The sequence below is a fragment of the Bactrocera tryoni genome, chromosome 3 (assembly GCF_016617805.1).
Source record: "Bactrocera tryoni isolate S06 chromosome 3, CSIRO_BtryS06_freeze2, whole genome shotgun sequence".
Classification (NCBI taxonomy): domain Eukaryota; kingdom Metazoa; phylum Arthropoda; class Insecta; order Diptera; family Tephritidae; genus Bactrocera; species Bactrocera tryoni.
The window spans coordinates 62,725,275-62,739,405 of NC_052501.1; the positions used below are offsets into that span (position 1 = coordinate 62,725,275).

Consider the following 14,131-nt stretch of genomic DNA (forward strand, 5'->3'; position numbering starts at 1 on the left):
ACGAAGTTTTAATGCATGTTTTCGCGAAATTCGCTACACAAATTATTTCACTTATTTAAATTATAAATTTATATAACATTCAAGCGGATAGTTGTTTTTGTACTCACTTTCAGTACTCCATGCGGCCTCACAGTTCTGCCATGGCAACTCACGCCGAAATGAGGCGCACATATAGAATATTGTCCAGGCAATAATCAAATTATAGTAGAGCATTACAATGGCCGAAACGATAACCATGCCAGCGCCGAGACCACGAAACAGCGGACAGAAGCGACGATAAATGGCCACAGGCCCCAAAGCGGCATACTGGCCGAATGAGAGCTCCATGAACATGAGCGGTAGACCGGCGATAATTAACATTATTGTGAAGGGTATGAGGAAGGCGCCTGCAGTAGGAATAAGAGCGAAATATTAGAGACAAGAATGAAATATTGTATGAGAATTGGAGTGACAAAGTTAATGGATGTTAATGCAATTTGGTGAAATTATTAATTGATTTCCCTGTTTCAAATATCAAATATTGAACTTACCGCCACCATTATTGTAGCAAAGATACGGGAAGCGCCACACATTGCCCAGCCCCACCGAGTACCCGAGCAGTGAGAGTAGAAAATCGAAACGGCCCGTCCAATTGCCACGTTCCGGTTCATTAGGATCGCCGGTGTCGAGCGAAATTAGCGCTGCGCCCGAATCACCACCGCCGATGGCGACTTTAGTTGCTGGCGTGGTTGGTGTGTTCGGTGGATAGGTGATCACATCGATGGGTTCGCAGGCAGTTGTGCCGCCTGGTCCATCACCGCCACCATCACCACCGATTCGAATGCTGATGGCTTTGCCGTGTTGTGCGCTGCCGCTACTGCCAACGGTTTTGGTGCTTGTGGCAGCTGCGGTTGTGACATTGCTGTTGTTGTTCGGCACTTTAGCGCTGGCAGGCAGTTCAACGGTTGTGAAGCGATCTTCATTTTGCTGTAAAAAAAAATCATATATAGATTAATAGTTAGCAACAAGAAATAAGAGATGTAGGAAAGTGAATTTAAGTTAGTTTAAAATATTGACTATATTTTGTAAATTAGGAAAATTATAATAGGAATTGAGAAATTTTTTCGACTGCGAAATCAGCAGACGACTACAGACCGAGCTTAGGGTGAGCGTTTTTTTCCTTTTCTGGAAATGTATATGACTTCGGGAAAAACATTATTAAGTCGAGTGTTTTCCTTAACTCTTTCTGTAGCTTTCAAGTGTTTATCCTTAGGACATATCGCTCTTCTAGAAGGGAACGACTCTGGCTCTCAAAAGTTTATAAGTGCGATCCGCGTTTTCTGGAATGAGATCGATTTTGTCATCATCTCAGAGAGATGAGAGTATATTTTTAACAATTCTTTAATGGAGACATTATAAATGTCAGAGATTGGCTTTGTCCTTTATCCAATGTTTGTCATTACAGCGCTCGGTTTAAGGTATAGAATATATCCAGAAGACAACAGGGGAGGAAGCAAATACTTGAACTCTGGCACGATCGTTGGACAAGGGAGTGTAATCCAATATGCTGAACAATTCCAGGAACCTGCTGGGCGCGATTGAGGTAATGAGACTCATTGTCCATGTAGATGGAACCTAGGGCCTTGAGCCTGTTTCTGCAAATCGCTGGGCAATCCATGTCACAGAACCGCCAGTTTGCGCAAGAAACTATGCCCATGTTGGACAAGCGCTTCCTGAGCCCGCAGTGCCCCGTATATAGTGCGACAGGGAGGCGGAATTTGTCTCGGCGGATGTTGATAATTTTTTTAAACATTGCAAGGTTGTCCCTTTCCTGAAGTAGCTTGGCATGACGCATTTCTGCTGGCTGCTGGCAATGCTGTTCTCTCTCCACTACCTCCTTTTTTGCGAAACTTCTTTAAAGCGTGGGACCCCTCTGCAATGCATGGATCTGGCCCCATCATCCTGGACGCTGTCGCAGAGTTGGCTAGTTCGTCGGCCAGCTCATTGCCGGCTACCCCTTTATGCCTCGGCACCCAGTTTAGGTATACCCGGTTGCACACTGATAAACGGTTCAGCCTTCCTATACACTCCTCCACTAAAAGCGAATTAACCTTATACTCGTATGCTGAGATCGCCCTTAGTTCCGCTTGACTATCGCTAAGTATAACGATAGTTGCAGTGGAGACTGATCTTTGCACACTGACTTATAGCAAAGGCTTCTGCTTGAGAGAAATATCAGTAGAAAACACGGCAAGGTGAACTACTACTCAAGACAGGTGCTATACGGTCACGGCTATTTCCGAGGCATTTCTGAAAGCAGGGTGAGTGGAAACTGATCTACAATGTGAAAACCTTGTCCTGAAGTAATGTGAATGCGGTCCAGGGGCAAGGAAAAAGTTAAATATAGAAGGGAGGGTGTTTTACAGGGTACACCACCCATGCACCAGAATGACCGATTATGGTGTGAGATCATTTTAAATCCTTCTTAAGACCTAAAGAAATATAACTGATGTCACTGAAAGAAACTTTGTAATTTCACTAAATGGAGAGGTTCAAGAAATGGAAAAAAATTAAGGAAGTTGGTGAAATTATCCTTTAACACGCGGGATCCGGAAAACTTTAAATAAAAACTTTTAACCGTATTTTAAATATTTTTTTCCTTCCTCTGGGAATATATTTCGCTTGAACTCAAAACAAAATTTGCCGTGAATGGCTTTTCTCTTTGCAGATATATCAAAGATCATCGATCGATCTATTGAAATTCATCTAAATCCGAATTTAATTTTTTGATCTCGCGAGTAATATGTTGGTTTTACGACTCTTCGATGAATACGAATCAGTGCCCAGCCCAATTTTACGCGATTTACAATTTTATCCAAGAATGTAAGATCGAGGTCAAAAAAATTAGATGAGAAACCAAGAAATTAAGCTCCATGAAGATTTTCGGTACTGCAATCTTTTTTGAGAGATTTCAAGGTATCGTGCCAGAATTATAGTTTTAACTTTTTAGAAGAAAGTTATTACTATTTTAATAAAAGTTAAATCTGTACACAATGAAAGCTACCTTTAACTGCTTCCTCTTCTGTTTGCACTGAATTCAGCTTAACCCACGCCTACTAAATTAGCTGAGTACTTCACTGACTTTAGTTTATAGCTTAAAAGTGGAATTTTCACCAACACTTTTAAGACTCTTATGCACCCACTCATGCATGCTAAACTTATAAATATTTATCCTCCATACTGCATACATACACAGGCGCACAGGCATAAGCTCATTAAGTTGTATTGACTTTGAAAAGCGCGCATAATCACGGCGTTAATGCAGCGCAGCTGTGTGTTGCGCCTAAAAGTAGATTTTACCATAAATTATTGCAGCATTTGTTAATAGTAAAACCATAATAAAAATAGCAAAACTTTATATGGTTACGGTAGTGGCAAAGCAAGAACATTCAAGGACTCTTCGCACACATAACTAGAGTACAACACATATAAGGACATACATATATACTGAGTATGGCTTTATTTATTCATGATATATTTTCGCTATATTTCCATTTAAATTCATTAAAAATATATATATTTCGCGCGAAGAAATTTGTGGAGGAAGATTTTCGAGTGGTAAATTTTAAGTATTCACTCGATGAGTTGGTAATGTTGCGCGCGAAATTCTTGATTCCTGTATTAACAAGGCAGATTTTGTGGTTGTTGTTTGTATATTTTATTTACTTTGCATATCTTTGAAGTACTCTTGTAAATTACTCATACACCAACACTTTACTGAAGTGAAATATTGATGAAAGCATTCGACAATTTATAACGCATGAAGTATACTCTTTGTAAGTACCAACTGGAAGAAATTTTTCATTCATTATTGATGCTACTAATTTAATAACTAAGGTAAGTGTAAATTCGCATGGAAGTAAAATTCATTGGACTTAATATTTATGCTCTTAATAGGGTATATTAAGTTTGAAGGAAACGATATGCATCTGGTATATAAATGATAAGCGTCGATTTAGCCTTGTTCGTCTGTCTGTCTGTCTGTATCTTTTTTTCCCCGAAGAAACTGCTCACAATCGGAACCACCGATTTCGGATAACTATAGCATGTAGCTGCCATAGATTTGACCGATAAAACTCAAGTCCTTGTAAGGGAAACTTTTTTATTTCACAAAATATCTTCACGAAGCTTGGCTTATAATATTTTCCATGACATGTCTACATTCTGCGAAGAAATTGTTCAGATCAAATTTCTATAGTATATAGCCGCCATACTAACTGATCGGTCAAAATCAAGCCCTTGTATGGACAACTATTTTATTTGTCACGGTATCTTCACGAAATTTGACGTAAATTACCTTGATTATTATAGTATATAGCCGCCATACAAACTGATCGGTCAAAATCAAGTTTTTATAAGGAAAATTCTTTTTTTGTCAAGATTTCTTCCCAAAATTCGACATAGACCAGGTTACAATGTCGGAACAAATTATTTAGATGGGATTTCTACAGCAAATAGCTATAGCGTAGCTTACTTGTATAACTACCCAATCAAAATGCAGATAAATATCTTCTTAAATCAGTACGAAGTTTATCTTACTGCAGACACTCATTGTAGCTTGTGGCACCATTTTTGAGAGATTTGTTATTAAAAAATCAAAAATCAGAAAATAAGATAAGTCAATAGCGCTAGTCTGACGAATTGAACAACTAATTAAACAAAAAAATAATAATAAAATAAAACAATTTTATATGATTTTCATAAAACATTAGCATATGGACTATTCTGTATAGTGACTATAGCTATTGCCGTGACATTCGAACCACGATACCAGCTGTGGTGTATGACTAAACCTTCGCGCCTACAGCGCTCGCCAACTTTAATCTTAAGTTTGAATTAGAGGCGCATGAAATATCAGCATCTCACTAATATTCCGCTATTCATTTATTAATACAATAATGCAAATGCAACAAGGCATTGCCATTGTTTCACACTTGACCATTAAAATCTAACTGAAACGCGCCATTGGGCTGATAATTGAGTTTATTAGTAGCAAGCTGCAATATCATAAAGCCACCCACATCCACAGCAACATACACACACAATGAAGCGTGGCTATACTATTTAATAGAGAGAGTAGAATGCATTGAATTGTTCATAGCACTGTAATTATATGCACGCTGTGAATTCGCAGTTGGCAGTGCGCTTGACCTTTGAAAAATTACGCGCTTTAGCGATTACTGAAAATTTGCACACAATCATGCGGCTGTCGAGCGCGCTGAGTGTGAATACAGAGACATTGTGTGTGTTTAGCTAGAATTAGCTGCCGCAAATAAATTTCTATTATTCATTTTGTGAATTGCTTAATTATTGACAGATGACGGCAATCAACACTAAGCGCTAACGCTCAAACACACAACATCAGCATGTTGGCGTATCATGTGCCAAAAAGAGGGGGTGCGGTGTGGCAGTGCGGTCTGTCACCTACTTGCAGCAAATGCATAAACAATGATGCAACGAAATTAATCAATGAATTGCTCACATGGCAGCGATGACAAGATACACAAACACATCATTGTATGCATGAGGTGCGATGTTGGTGTGCGCCGCACTGTCTTGCTGCTAGTGGAAAAGTAACTTTTCTCCGATTATTTTTTTCAGTGTTTTTAATGATGCAATTTTGTCACAGACATTCCAAGTAAACAAAAAACACATAAAGCATATTTTTATGTTGGCTCGTTGATTTTTAATTGATTTTAGAAGTCCAATATACAAAATTTTCACGAAAAGAGGGGATTTCAGGGCTGTATTCAAAATGATCTCATTTGATTTTGGTGACAGATATTTTGGTTCGGAAAAAAAAATCTTCCTTCGGACAAGTATCTTCTGTAAAACAAAGGAATGTTGTTTGAGACATTTTCATATGCACCTTTTTTAGAGCGAAAACTCGACTAAAGGTCCATTTTTCCTTTAAATTTGGGTTAGGTAATCAATATCTAAAAAGTCCCAGAGAGTCCCAGTTCCAAACTACTACAGAAATGTTACATAATTTGTTTTCAACGAACTGTGAAAAAATCAGCTGCCCATACCTGCCCTCCTGGGAGTTATAGCGATTTTAGTATATCACTCTCAGTATTTATTCCATAGAAATAGAACGGAAATTCTCGGAATTACTTATTTTTTTTATTCTACATTTATTCTAGCACTCCACAAAATTGAGCATAACTCTCTTAAAACTGAAGCTATTGACTTCAAAGCGGTATCAAATTAAAGCTTTTATTGCCACCTTTCAAATAAGAAATGAAATAGATTTTGGTTTTATATAAAATTTCAGAGTTTTTCAACAAATATCGAAAAATCATGAAAATTTGACGTTTATAATTCTTGTTCGGACCACCCTATACTTTATTTAAAAAACTAATCATAGGGTATTTATCAGAAATAAAAGAAGAATTAAAATACATTTTTTTTTTTAATTTTTGGAATAACTTTTTTTTTTACTTTTGTTGAAAATTTGAGCCAACAATTTTTTTCGGTGTAAATTTTTTTTTCACTCATTCTGTTTGGTATTTCATTCTGACCAATTTATAGAAGTTTCTCATCGATACAATTAAAATTACAGTTTAGGCAATATGGTTTCCAAAAAATTCCGGTTTCGCAACACTGTGCGCCGGGGCGTATGAGTAACAACTATCAACACTTAATCTTCATGGGCGATGGCAAGTGGGAAGGAGAAATAAACAAACTGCTGCTGGAAAGTTATGCAATGTAAATGAAAAGTAAAATTATAATATTAATAAGTAAGGAAGAGCTTAGTTCGGGTGTAACCGAACATTTTAGACTCTAGCAATTTTTGAAAGAACAAATCTGAGGGCATATTTTCAGGTATTAAAAAACCTTTGTATTAAAATATGTTGCGAGTGAATTCAATATTCATTATTCCACGAAATTATCCAACGTAAACTTTATGTCATATAACACTAATCAGTGATTAAGAAAACACTTAGATTCTTTAAATATCGCTCATAGTGACCTAAATAAAGTTTTGAAATCGTCTGGACTAGGGTAAGTGTTGACCACATTATAACCATTTTTGGCATAAAGACAGACACTTATCATAAAAAACGCTCTTTGAGTGTTTTAAGAAAACTTATATTCAGTATTTTTGTTTAAAGGGCGCATTATTATCAGGGTAAAGTGCTCTCATTACATTTATTAGGTGTGCAACTAAGGCCCCGTTATTTGTCAATACTTTGTTTATATGTCATATACGTTTGGTTGTGAGAATATTTCCGATTTTTTTCCAAATAATCGTCATTTGCGAAAAGCGTTGATTTTCTGCTTTCAGTCAAAGAAATCGGGGGCAGAATCATATTGCGAACTCTAAACAGTTTAAGGAGGTGCTGTTCCAAGTGAAACAAAGTGCCATGACTTATTTCGCCGATTTCGATATTAACGACCGTCTGCCTGAAGGAAGGTCAAAAGCCTTCGAAGACGGTGAATTGGAGACGTCACTCGATGAAGATCCGCAAGAAAAGCTTGCTTCAGTAATGGCAGTCACACGCTAAGCCATTTCCAAACGACTACATGCACTGGGAATGATTGAGAAACAATGTACTTGGATTCCTTATGACCCCAGTACCAGATGAGGCACGAAACTAATTCTGCTGTATGATAACGCTCGGCCTCACGTTGCCATACACGTTAAAACCGAACTAGAAATGCTTTAATGGGAAGTCTATCCACGGTCCGATTGTTATTTGTTCCGTAGGCACATGGTCTGGCTCGGAGGCACCTCTACACATCAACGACATCGACAAATGCCTTGATTCTTAGATAGCATCACAATTTCAACAGTTTTACTGTAATGGTATTCCAGCTTTGCCAGAAAGTTGGGAAAAAGTTATGACTAGCGATGGACAATACTTCAAATAATTCTTTTTTAACAATTTCCTTACAATAAAATTGCATTTTCATAAAAACCAAATTGCGAGAATTTAGTTGCGCATAATACTCTACATATAATACTAAAGTTCGACCTTGACACTGCGGTCCACATATTCGGTATTCTTAAAGTTTTGTTTCGATAACATCATTCGCTCTCACTTTACTATATACTGAATGAAAGATTTAGTTGGAATTTAAAATTGTTCAAACAAGGCAGGTAGGATTGGATGTACTACGATTTCACAAAATGAGATAAGACTATTGGAATAATGACAGGTATTACAATTGGGCGAAACGGGTCGAACAGTTCCTGAGACATAGGATTCCGCCTAAAAGCGAGCCGTATCACTTCCATTGTCTTATATTCCGGCAATATAAAAAAAATAATAGAAAACAATTAATAACATAAGGGATGGACCATAGATAGGAGTGCAATGAATGCAGCGCAGATGGACCGGCAGATTTCCGAAGGAAATCTTGTTGTATAAAAAATTGATGGAAATCATCCAACTGTGTAGTTATATCAACGCACATTTTTCTCTATATAAGAATATATCATTGAAAAGCCATATCTGTCGAAAGGGCTGACTAAAGCACAATATGTCTTTTCTCTGATTAAGGAATTGTTTTGATCAGCAGTGCTATTGAACACGTTGGGGCTAAGCTGTAACGCGGCAGCTACTCTTGGAACATAGCGCGGACGTTGTACAGCTTCTCGAGTGGCCTTTGGTACCCAAAACGTACTAAAAATAAAGGAGACATATATTCTCATTCAAACTTCCACTAAACCTTAAAATCTACTTATGAATTTGTACTTGTTCACTTAAGGTAACTTTTCATTAGAGAGCTTTATAAATTTTGGAATTTTTACGAAGAGAAGGTTCTGAACAAGGCGCTTGTGGCTCGGTATCATCGATTTGTTTTTCTTTCTTTGGCCAAACAAGTTAGAGTCATCACTTATTAAATCGGTTATACGCATGAGATTAGTAGTTCTCAGAAGCCAGATTCAGCTCATGCAAACATAAAGAAGATATATTATACTATAAATGAGATATATGAGTACTTTTGCTTTTCAGCATTGTCATTTTTGTTTCTAAGATCTTTAATATACTCGTAGTTATTAGGTATATTGGTCTCTGGTTCATTCTTTAATAATTGTTAGCCTCTGCACTCTGAAGAGTCCTATGTGCGTTCGTAAACCTAAATATTTGAGCAAAATGAGCAAATTAAGCATAATATCGCCATTTTTGTTATTGTTGTCGCAGAAATGACTGCTAATTTATACAGTTATTTGCTGAAAAGCTTGCAAAAATACACAAATATTTTGTTTATTCAGCAAATATTTGTGATTCAATGACACTGTTGGCGACACCGACCTTTAACCCCACTACAATTTACTATATGATATATGTATACATGTACATATATATGTATGTATGTATATACAATCTACAAAACTACTGACAATAAACAATTAGAAAGAAAACGGAAATCCGAAAACTTGAACTTGAATGTCATTAAACAAAGGAATTAACTCGAAAGCGGTGCAACCCTGCTTTGACGAGGCCGACAAGGTAAAAGAGCGCACAAATAATTCAAGGTAAACAACCTTGATGTAAGGTGGAGGCTAAGCGATTTTCGGTGCCTAGTGCTGAAGGTGCTGTGTGTGGAAGAGTATGCTTGTGGAAAAGAAAGGATAAAAGAGAGCGCGCAATGCAAGAGCAAAGTGTTGGTGAGAAAGCAATGATAATTAACGGCACAAAATTTATATATAATAGGGAAACTATAGTAGAAACTGCGAGGTTGACAGACTGCATTTGATGCTGAGATGAAAGCCAAGAAAGGACAACAACAACACTGTATTTGTTGTTGCATGTTTTGTTTGGTTTTTGCTGACCGAGAATATTGAAGGGCGTAATGGTTAAGTGTGGGTGTGAAATAGTAAAACGAAACAAAGAATGAAAAAAAATATGAAAATAACAACAACACAAAAACAAAAACAACAAAGAGGGCAAGTGTGCGAACAATTGTCGGCAGTCAGCGTTGTTTTGTTGCTGTTCGCTCTCAAATTGGTAACACTTGTCGTTGACACTTTGAAGGCATTAGAGCAGCAAGCAAAAAGGAAGGGAAATGGAAATTGCATAAAATAAGAACAAAAATCAAATTTGAACAACATAAAAAATCAACATGTCTTCAAACACTATGCTGCGAGCTTCCGCCGGGAGGGCTGGGGGGTACTCTGCTACTAATTTTCAAAGTCATTGCAATGGAAGGGCGAGTAACGGGACTGTGAATACACAATAACAGTAATTTGGCGAGCAGCCAACAGTCCATGACTAAATGCCAAAAAGCGACATGGCCTAAACACATACACTCACACACACGCACACATAAGCATAAAAAGTAGAACAAACGCGACGGAGGCACTCCGCCCGCACGGTCAGTTGATGGCGCTTTTATTTCGCAATTCAACCATAATTTACTGTCAAATGTGTGGCGGAGGAGAAGGCACTGGAGAAACATAAAAAACACAAAAGAGAAAATTGAAACAGAGGCAACGCTCCACCACGTCTGCAGCACCGCGAAATTCGCTTTGAATTACAGACCTATGTAAAGCGTGGCTGTTTGCAGATTTGAGATTTTTCGGGTGTTACGAGAATGTTTCGATAAGTCGTAGACAGAATCGTAATCGTATACTGGCTTGGATTGTAACACCGTCTTAACATAATTTCAACTGTTAGAACAGCTGTTAGGTGAATGTTGTCAATTAGCATCTGTTGAGTGGCTGCTGTCAAATGTAATCTCAAACAATTTTTTTGGAAAATGTTAATAAAAGCTTGTTACCTATTTCCAAACTCATGGTATGAGACATTTTTTTTTACATTTTAGTTTCAGGAAAAAACAGAATTGTCTTTGAGGCCTGAAAGGGCTTTCAATACGATTTCTTCGAAGCTTCAACCAACAAAAAAATTTTAGGGGGCAGTACTATCATCCATTTAAAGAAAACTAGAAGAATAGGAAAGATAGTAAAAAATTTAGAAAAACTAGAGCGACCTTTTTTCTGTAAATAAAGATAGTAGGGATTTAAGAAAGTACTACACTCAAGTAAGAATGGTGCTCTTAAGCTCAGTAGTTCAAGTTATTCTCACATTAGTTAGATAAGTAGATTAACCGTTAATAAGTGCGATGATTGACAAGCCGGTTTTCTCGAAACTAGGTCGTAAATCAAACGGGTATGTACAAAGAAGGGAGGATGGAGTCATGTGTAGAAGTTCACGCAAGTGAGTAAAGTTCTCTGAGCGCCATTCACTTGGGAGTGACCAGAAAAGAATATTTTGCATATGGCTCAAGCAGCATAGGACTTCCGGTCTTGGACCAAGTATCTTCTGGGTAGCCAAAGAACATCCGTTTGAAGACGAGCTAAAGTGAGAAGGCGAACCTCCGCTTTCCAGGTTTATGCGCTGGATTTGGGACCCCTCAAATATAGTAATCATTGGTGGAAAGACGTTAAACCTATTCATAACGATTATGGCATAAGGTTAACCAAGGACAGAACTGCTTAATTGTTGGATTGGCTCAACGCTAATTCGATTTCGATAGTTCCAAGCCGAAAGAAATGACTATGTAACAAGTAATCTAGATGTCTACTTTACATTGATAAAATATAGTAAACTTTTTCCTGAAAATGGGCTTACTTCTTTTTTATACTATTAACGAAAAGCTACTCTAACAAAATATTTATTATTATATTCCGAAACTCACTGACTAATCAAACAGCCCTTGTTACTCACATAAATTTCGCACACTTTGTTGTTTAACATTAAATTTTGGAATTATTGTATATTGTTCTCTGGCAATTCATATAAATATTTAAGCAGTCTTGCAAAAGTGCTCGTTTTACAAGCAAATATTTATAGTTTTCTGAGAGGCTTGAAGTTGAAAGGGAAATATGAATACTGACAAATATACTTTGCATATTTTAGTGGCTTCGCGATTCTTTAGCTGCGCGGCGAGAGATAAAAGTCGTATTGTAATTTAAGCCTAAGTTGAGTTTCTTTGGAGAGTCATATGGATGTTACAAAAGTGTGAAGAGTTTATGAGTCATTAAATGGTGGCTTTTACTCGTGTAAACTCCAGCATCTGAGGGAGGTTTAAAAAGGGCAATGTAGGAAAAATTTACTAAGACGGCATGGGAAAACTTCAACTACTAAACCAAAAATGAGGCTGTCATTTACATACGCTAGCAATGGATATAAAGTAGGTGCAGAAATGATTGAAGCAGATCAAAAGAATTGACCGGAAAAGTAATTCAAAGATAACGACTGAAGTACGATTTAGAAAAAATTGTGAGAAATTATAATAATTATTGTAATTATTTCCAACTCTATTTTGTAAGGAAACTGGTGTATAATTTGCAGTCTGATGTCTACGACTAGTATAACAGGATTCGGTATGGTTACTACTCAGTATACAAGAAAGGGCAGAAAACAGCCCTGAGTTACCATTATATGAAAGCCAAAAATTGTTCAAAAGTTCATAAAAACAAATAAATTAATCAAGAGAGATATGGTTATAACGGTTGATCCAAGTAGAGGTACTTTTTTCGATGGTTTTTTCCAACAATCATGTTATTTTTGTTGAGTAAATCTTGAGAACCAGCATTCACATTGGAAAATATTCGGCTGAATAGACCACGTCCAGCACGCATTGAAGAAAATATAGTAGCCGTAGCTTAGAGTGTACACGAGGACTATGGAAAGTCGATTCGGCGGAGTTCGCAGCAACTCGGACTGACGTATGGGACGTAAAAAAATGCAGCTTGTGCAAAAACTGAAGCCATTCACCCTCCCAAGCAACATCGCTTCGCTTTATGGCCTCTTGAAAAGTTCCAAGAAGATCCGACGATCTCGAGCTAAATTTTGTTCAACGATTCATGCAAAACTGCAGCATTTGGGATGAAGAGCAACCTGAAAAGATTCAAGAGCTGCCATTTCATTCAGAAAAAACAACGGTTTGGTGTGATTTATGGGCCGGTGGAATCAGCGGGCCATATTTCTTCAAAAATGATGCCGGTGAGAACGTAACCGTCAATGCCGACCGTTATCACGCCATGATAACTAATTATTTGATGCCTGAAATTGAAGTGATTTGTAAAAGTCTAAAGTCAATGCGGGCAATACCACTTCAATTCAGGTCTTGGAGCAAAACATGACGTATGTGATTCTCCAGTTACCAATCGAAATGTTCGAACGAGTCATCGAAAACTGAACTCAACGGATGGTCCATCTGAGACAAAGCTTTAAGAAATAAATGTCAAGGAATGTTCTTTCGAATAAAAGTAAACATTTCCCATTAAATTTGAAGTTTCTGCGTTTTTTCATCAAAAAAGTAAAGAATCTAGAAATGGATCCCCCTTTATAATACATATTCACGACTAAAGAGAGGTTAAATCAGCGTTTGAAATTTTATAATTTTCTTACTGCTTACAACATGTTACACATATTATTTATGAATGAATATATCTAAAAGTAGGCGATCTCTCCTCAGGTTAAAGGCCGAGTAAAATTCCATGAGTTAAATAGTATAGGTATAGTATATTTACGTTAGACTTTCCTATGTAAAAATCATGGTAGAACTGAACCGTCATTTTTAAAACTACAATTAGAACTTAGTCCAATATACCTCCAAAGTTATGCAAATTTTGATCCGAGAGCTTAAAACTATAGAAAAATAACTTTTAGATTTATAATATCTTTGTAATTACCTCCCACAGATCCACATCCAGCGCTGTGCTTGACTCCTTGTTGGGCTTCAAACGCTTCGGCTTAGATTTTGGTTTCGATTTATTTTTCTTATCCATACTGTTATGATGTGTTATGTTGCTTATGAGAGTTTATTGTTGAGAAATATTATTTTTGGTTTTCTCTGCTTATACAGTTGAGTTGTTAATTTGTATATACTTCTTAATTGATACAGCAACAGTGTCGTTACAGTTGTTTTTGTTTTATTCAAACTGTTTTTGCAAAATTACTGTTAGATTTTTGATTCATTATATTTATATATGGTTTATAAATACTGCAATTTAACTTCCTTTAAGTTTTCAAATTTTCCTACCCACATTTCCTGCTTAATTTAAAGTTTTATTGTTGTTGTTTGCTGAAGTTTAAAAACATTTGCGGGTTAGTTTTACTGCGTAAAAAATTTC

General features: G+C 36.8%; 1 protein-coding gene across 1 annotated transcript in view; it reads right to left on the minus strand.

Annotated features, from left to right (window-relative positions):
- Nucleotides 1–13,845, minus strand: part of LOC120772317 — a 62,203-nt gene extending 48,358 nt beyond the window's left edge. The window contains 3 exon segments of the mRNA XM_040100834.1: nt 108–386; nt 531–966; nt 13,691–13,845. Of these exon segments, the coding sequence (XP_039956768.1) occupies nt 108–386; nt 531–966; nt 13,691–13,786 (811 nt within the window). The 5' untranslated portion in view covers nt 13,787–13,845.
- Between the last annotated feature and the right edge of the window lie 286 nt (nt 13,846–14,131).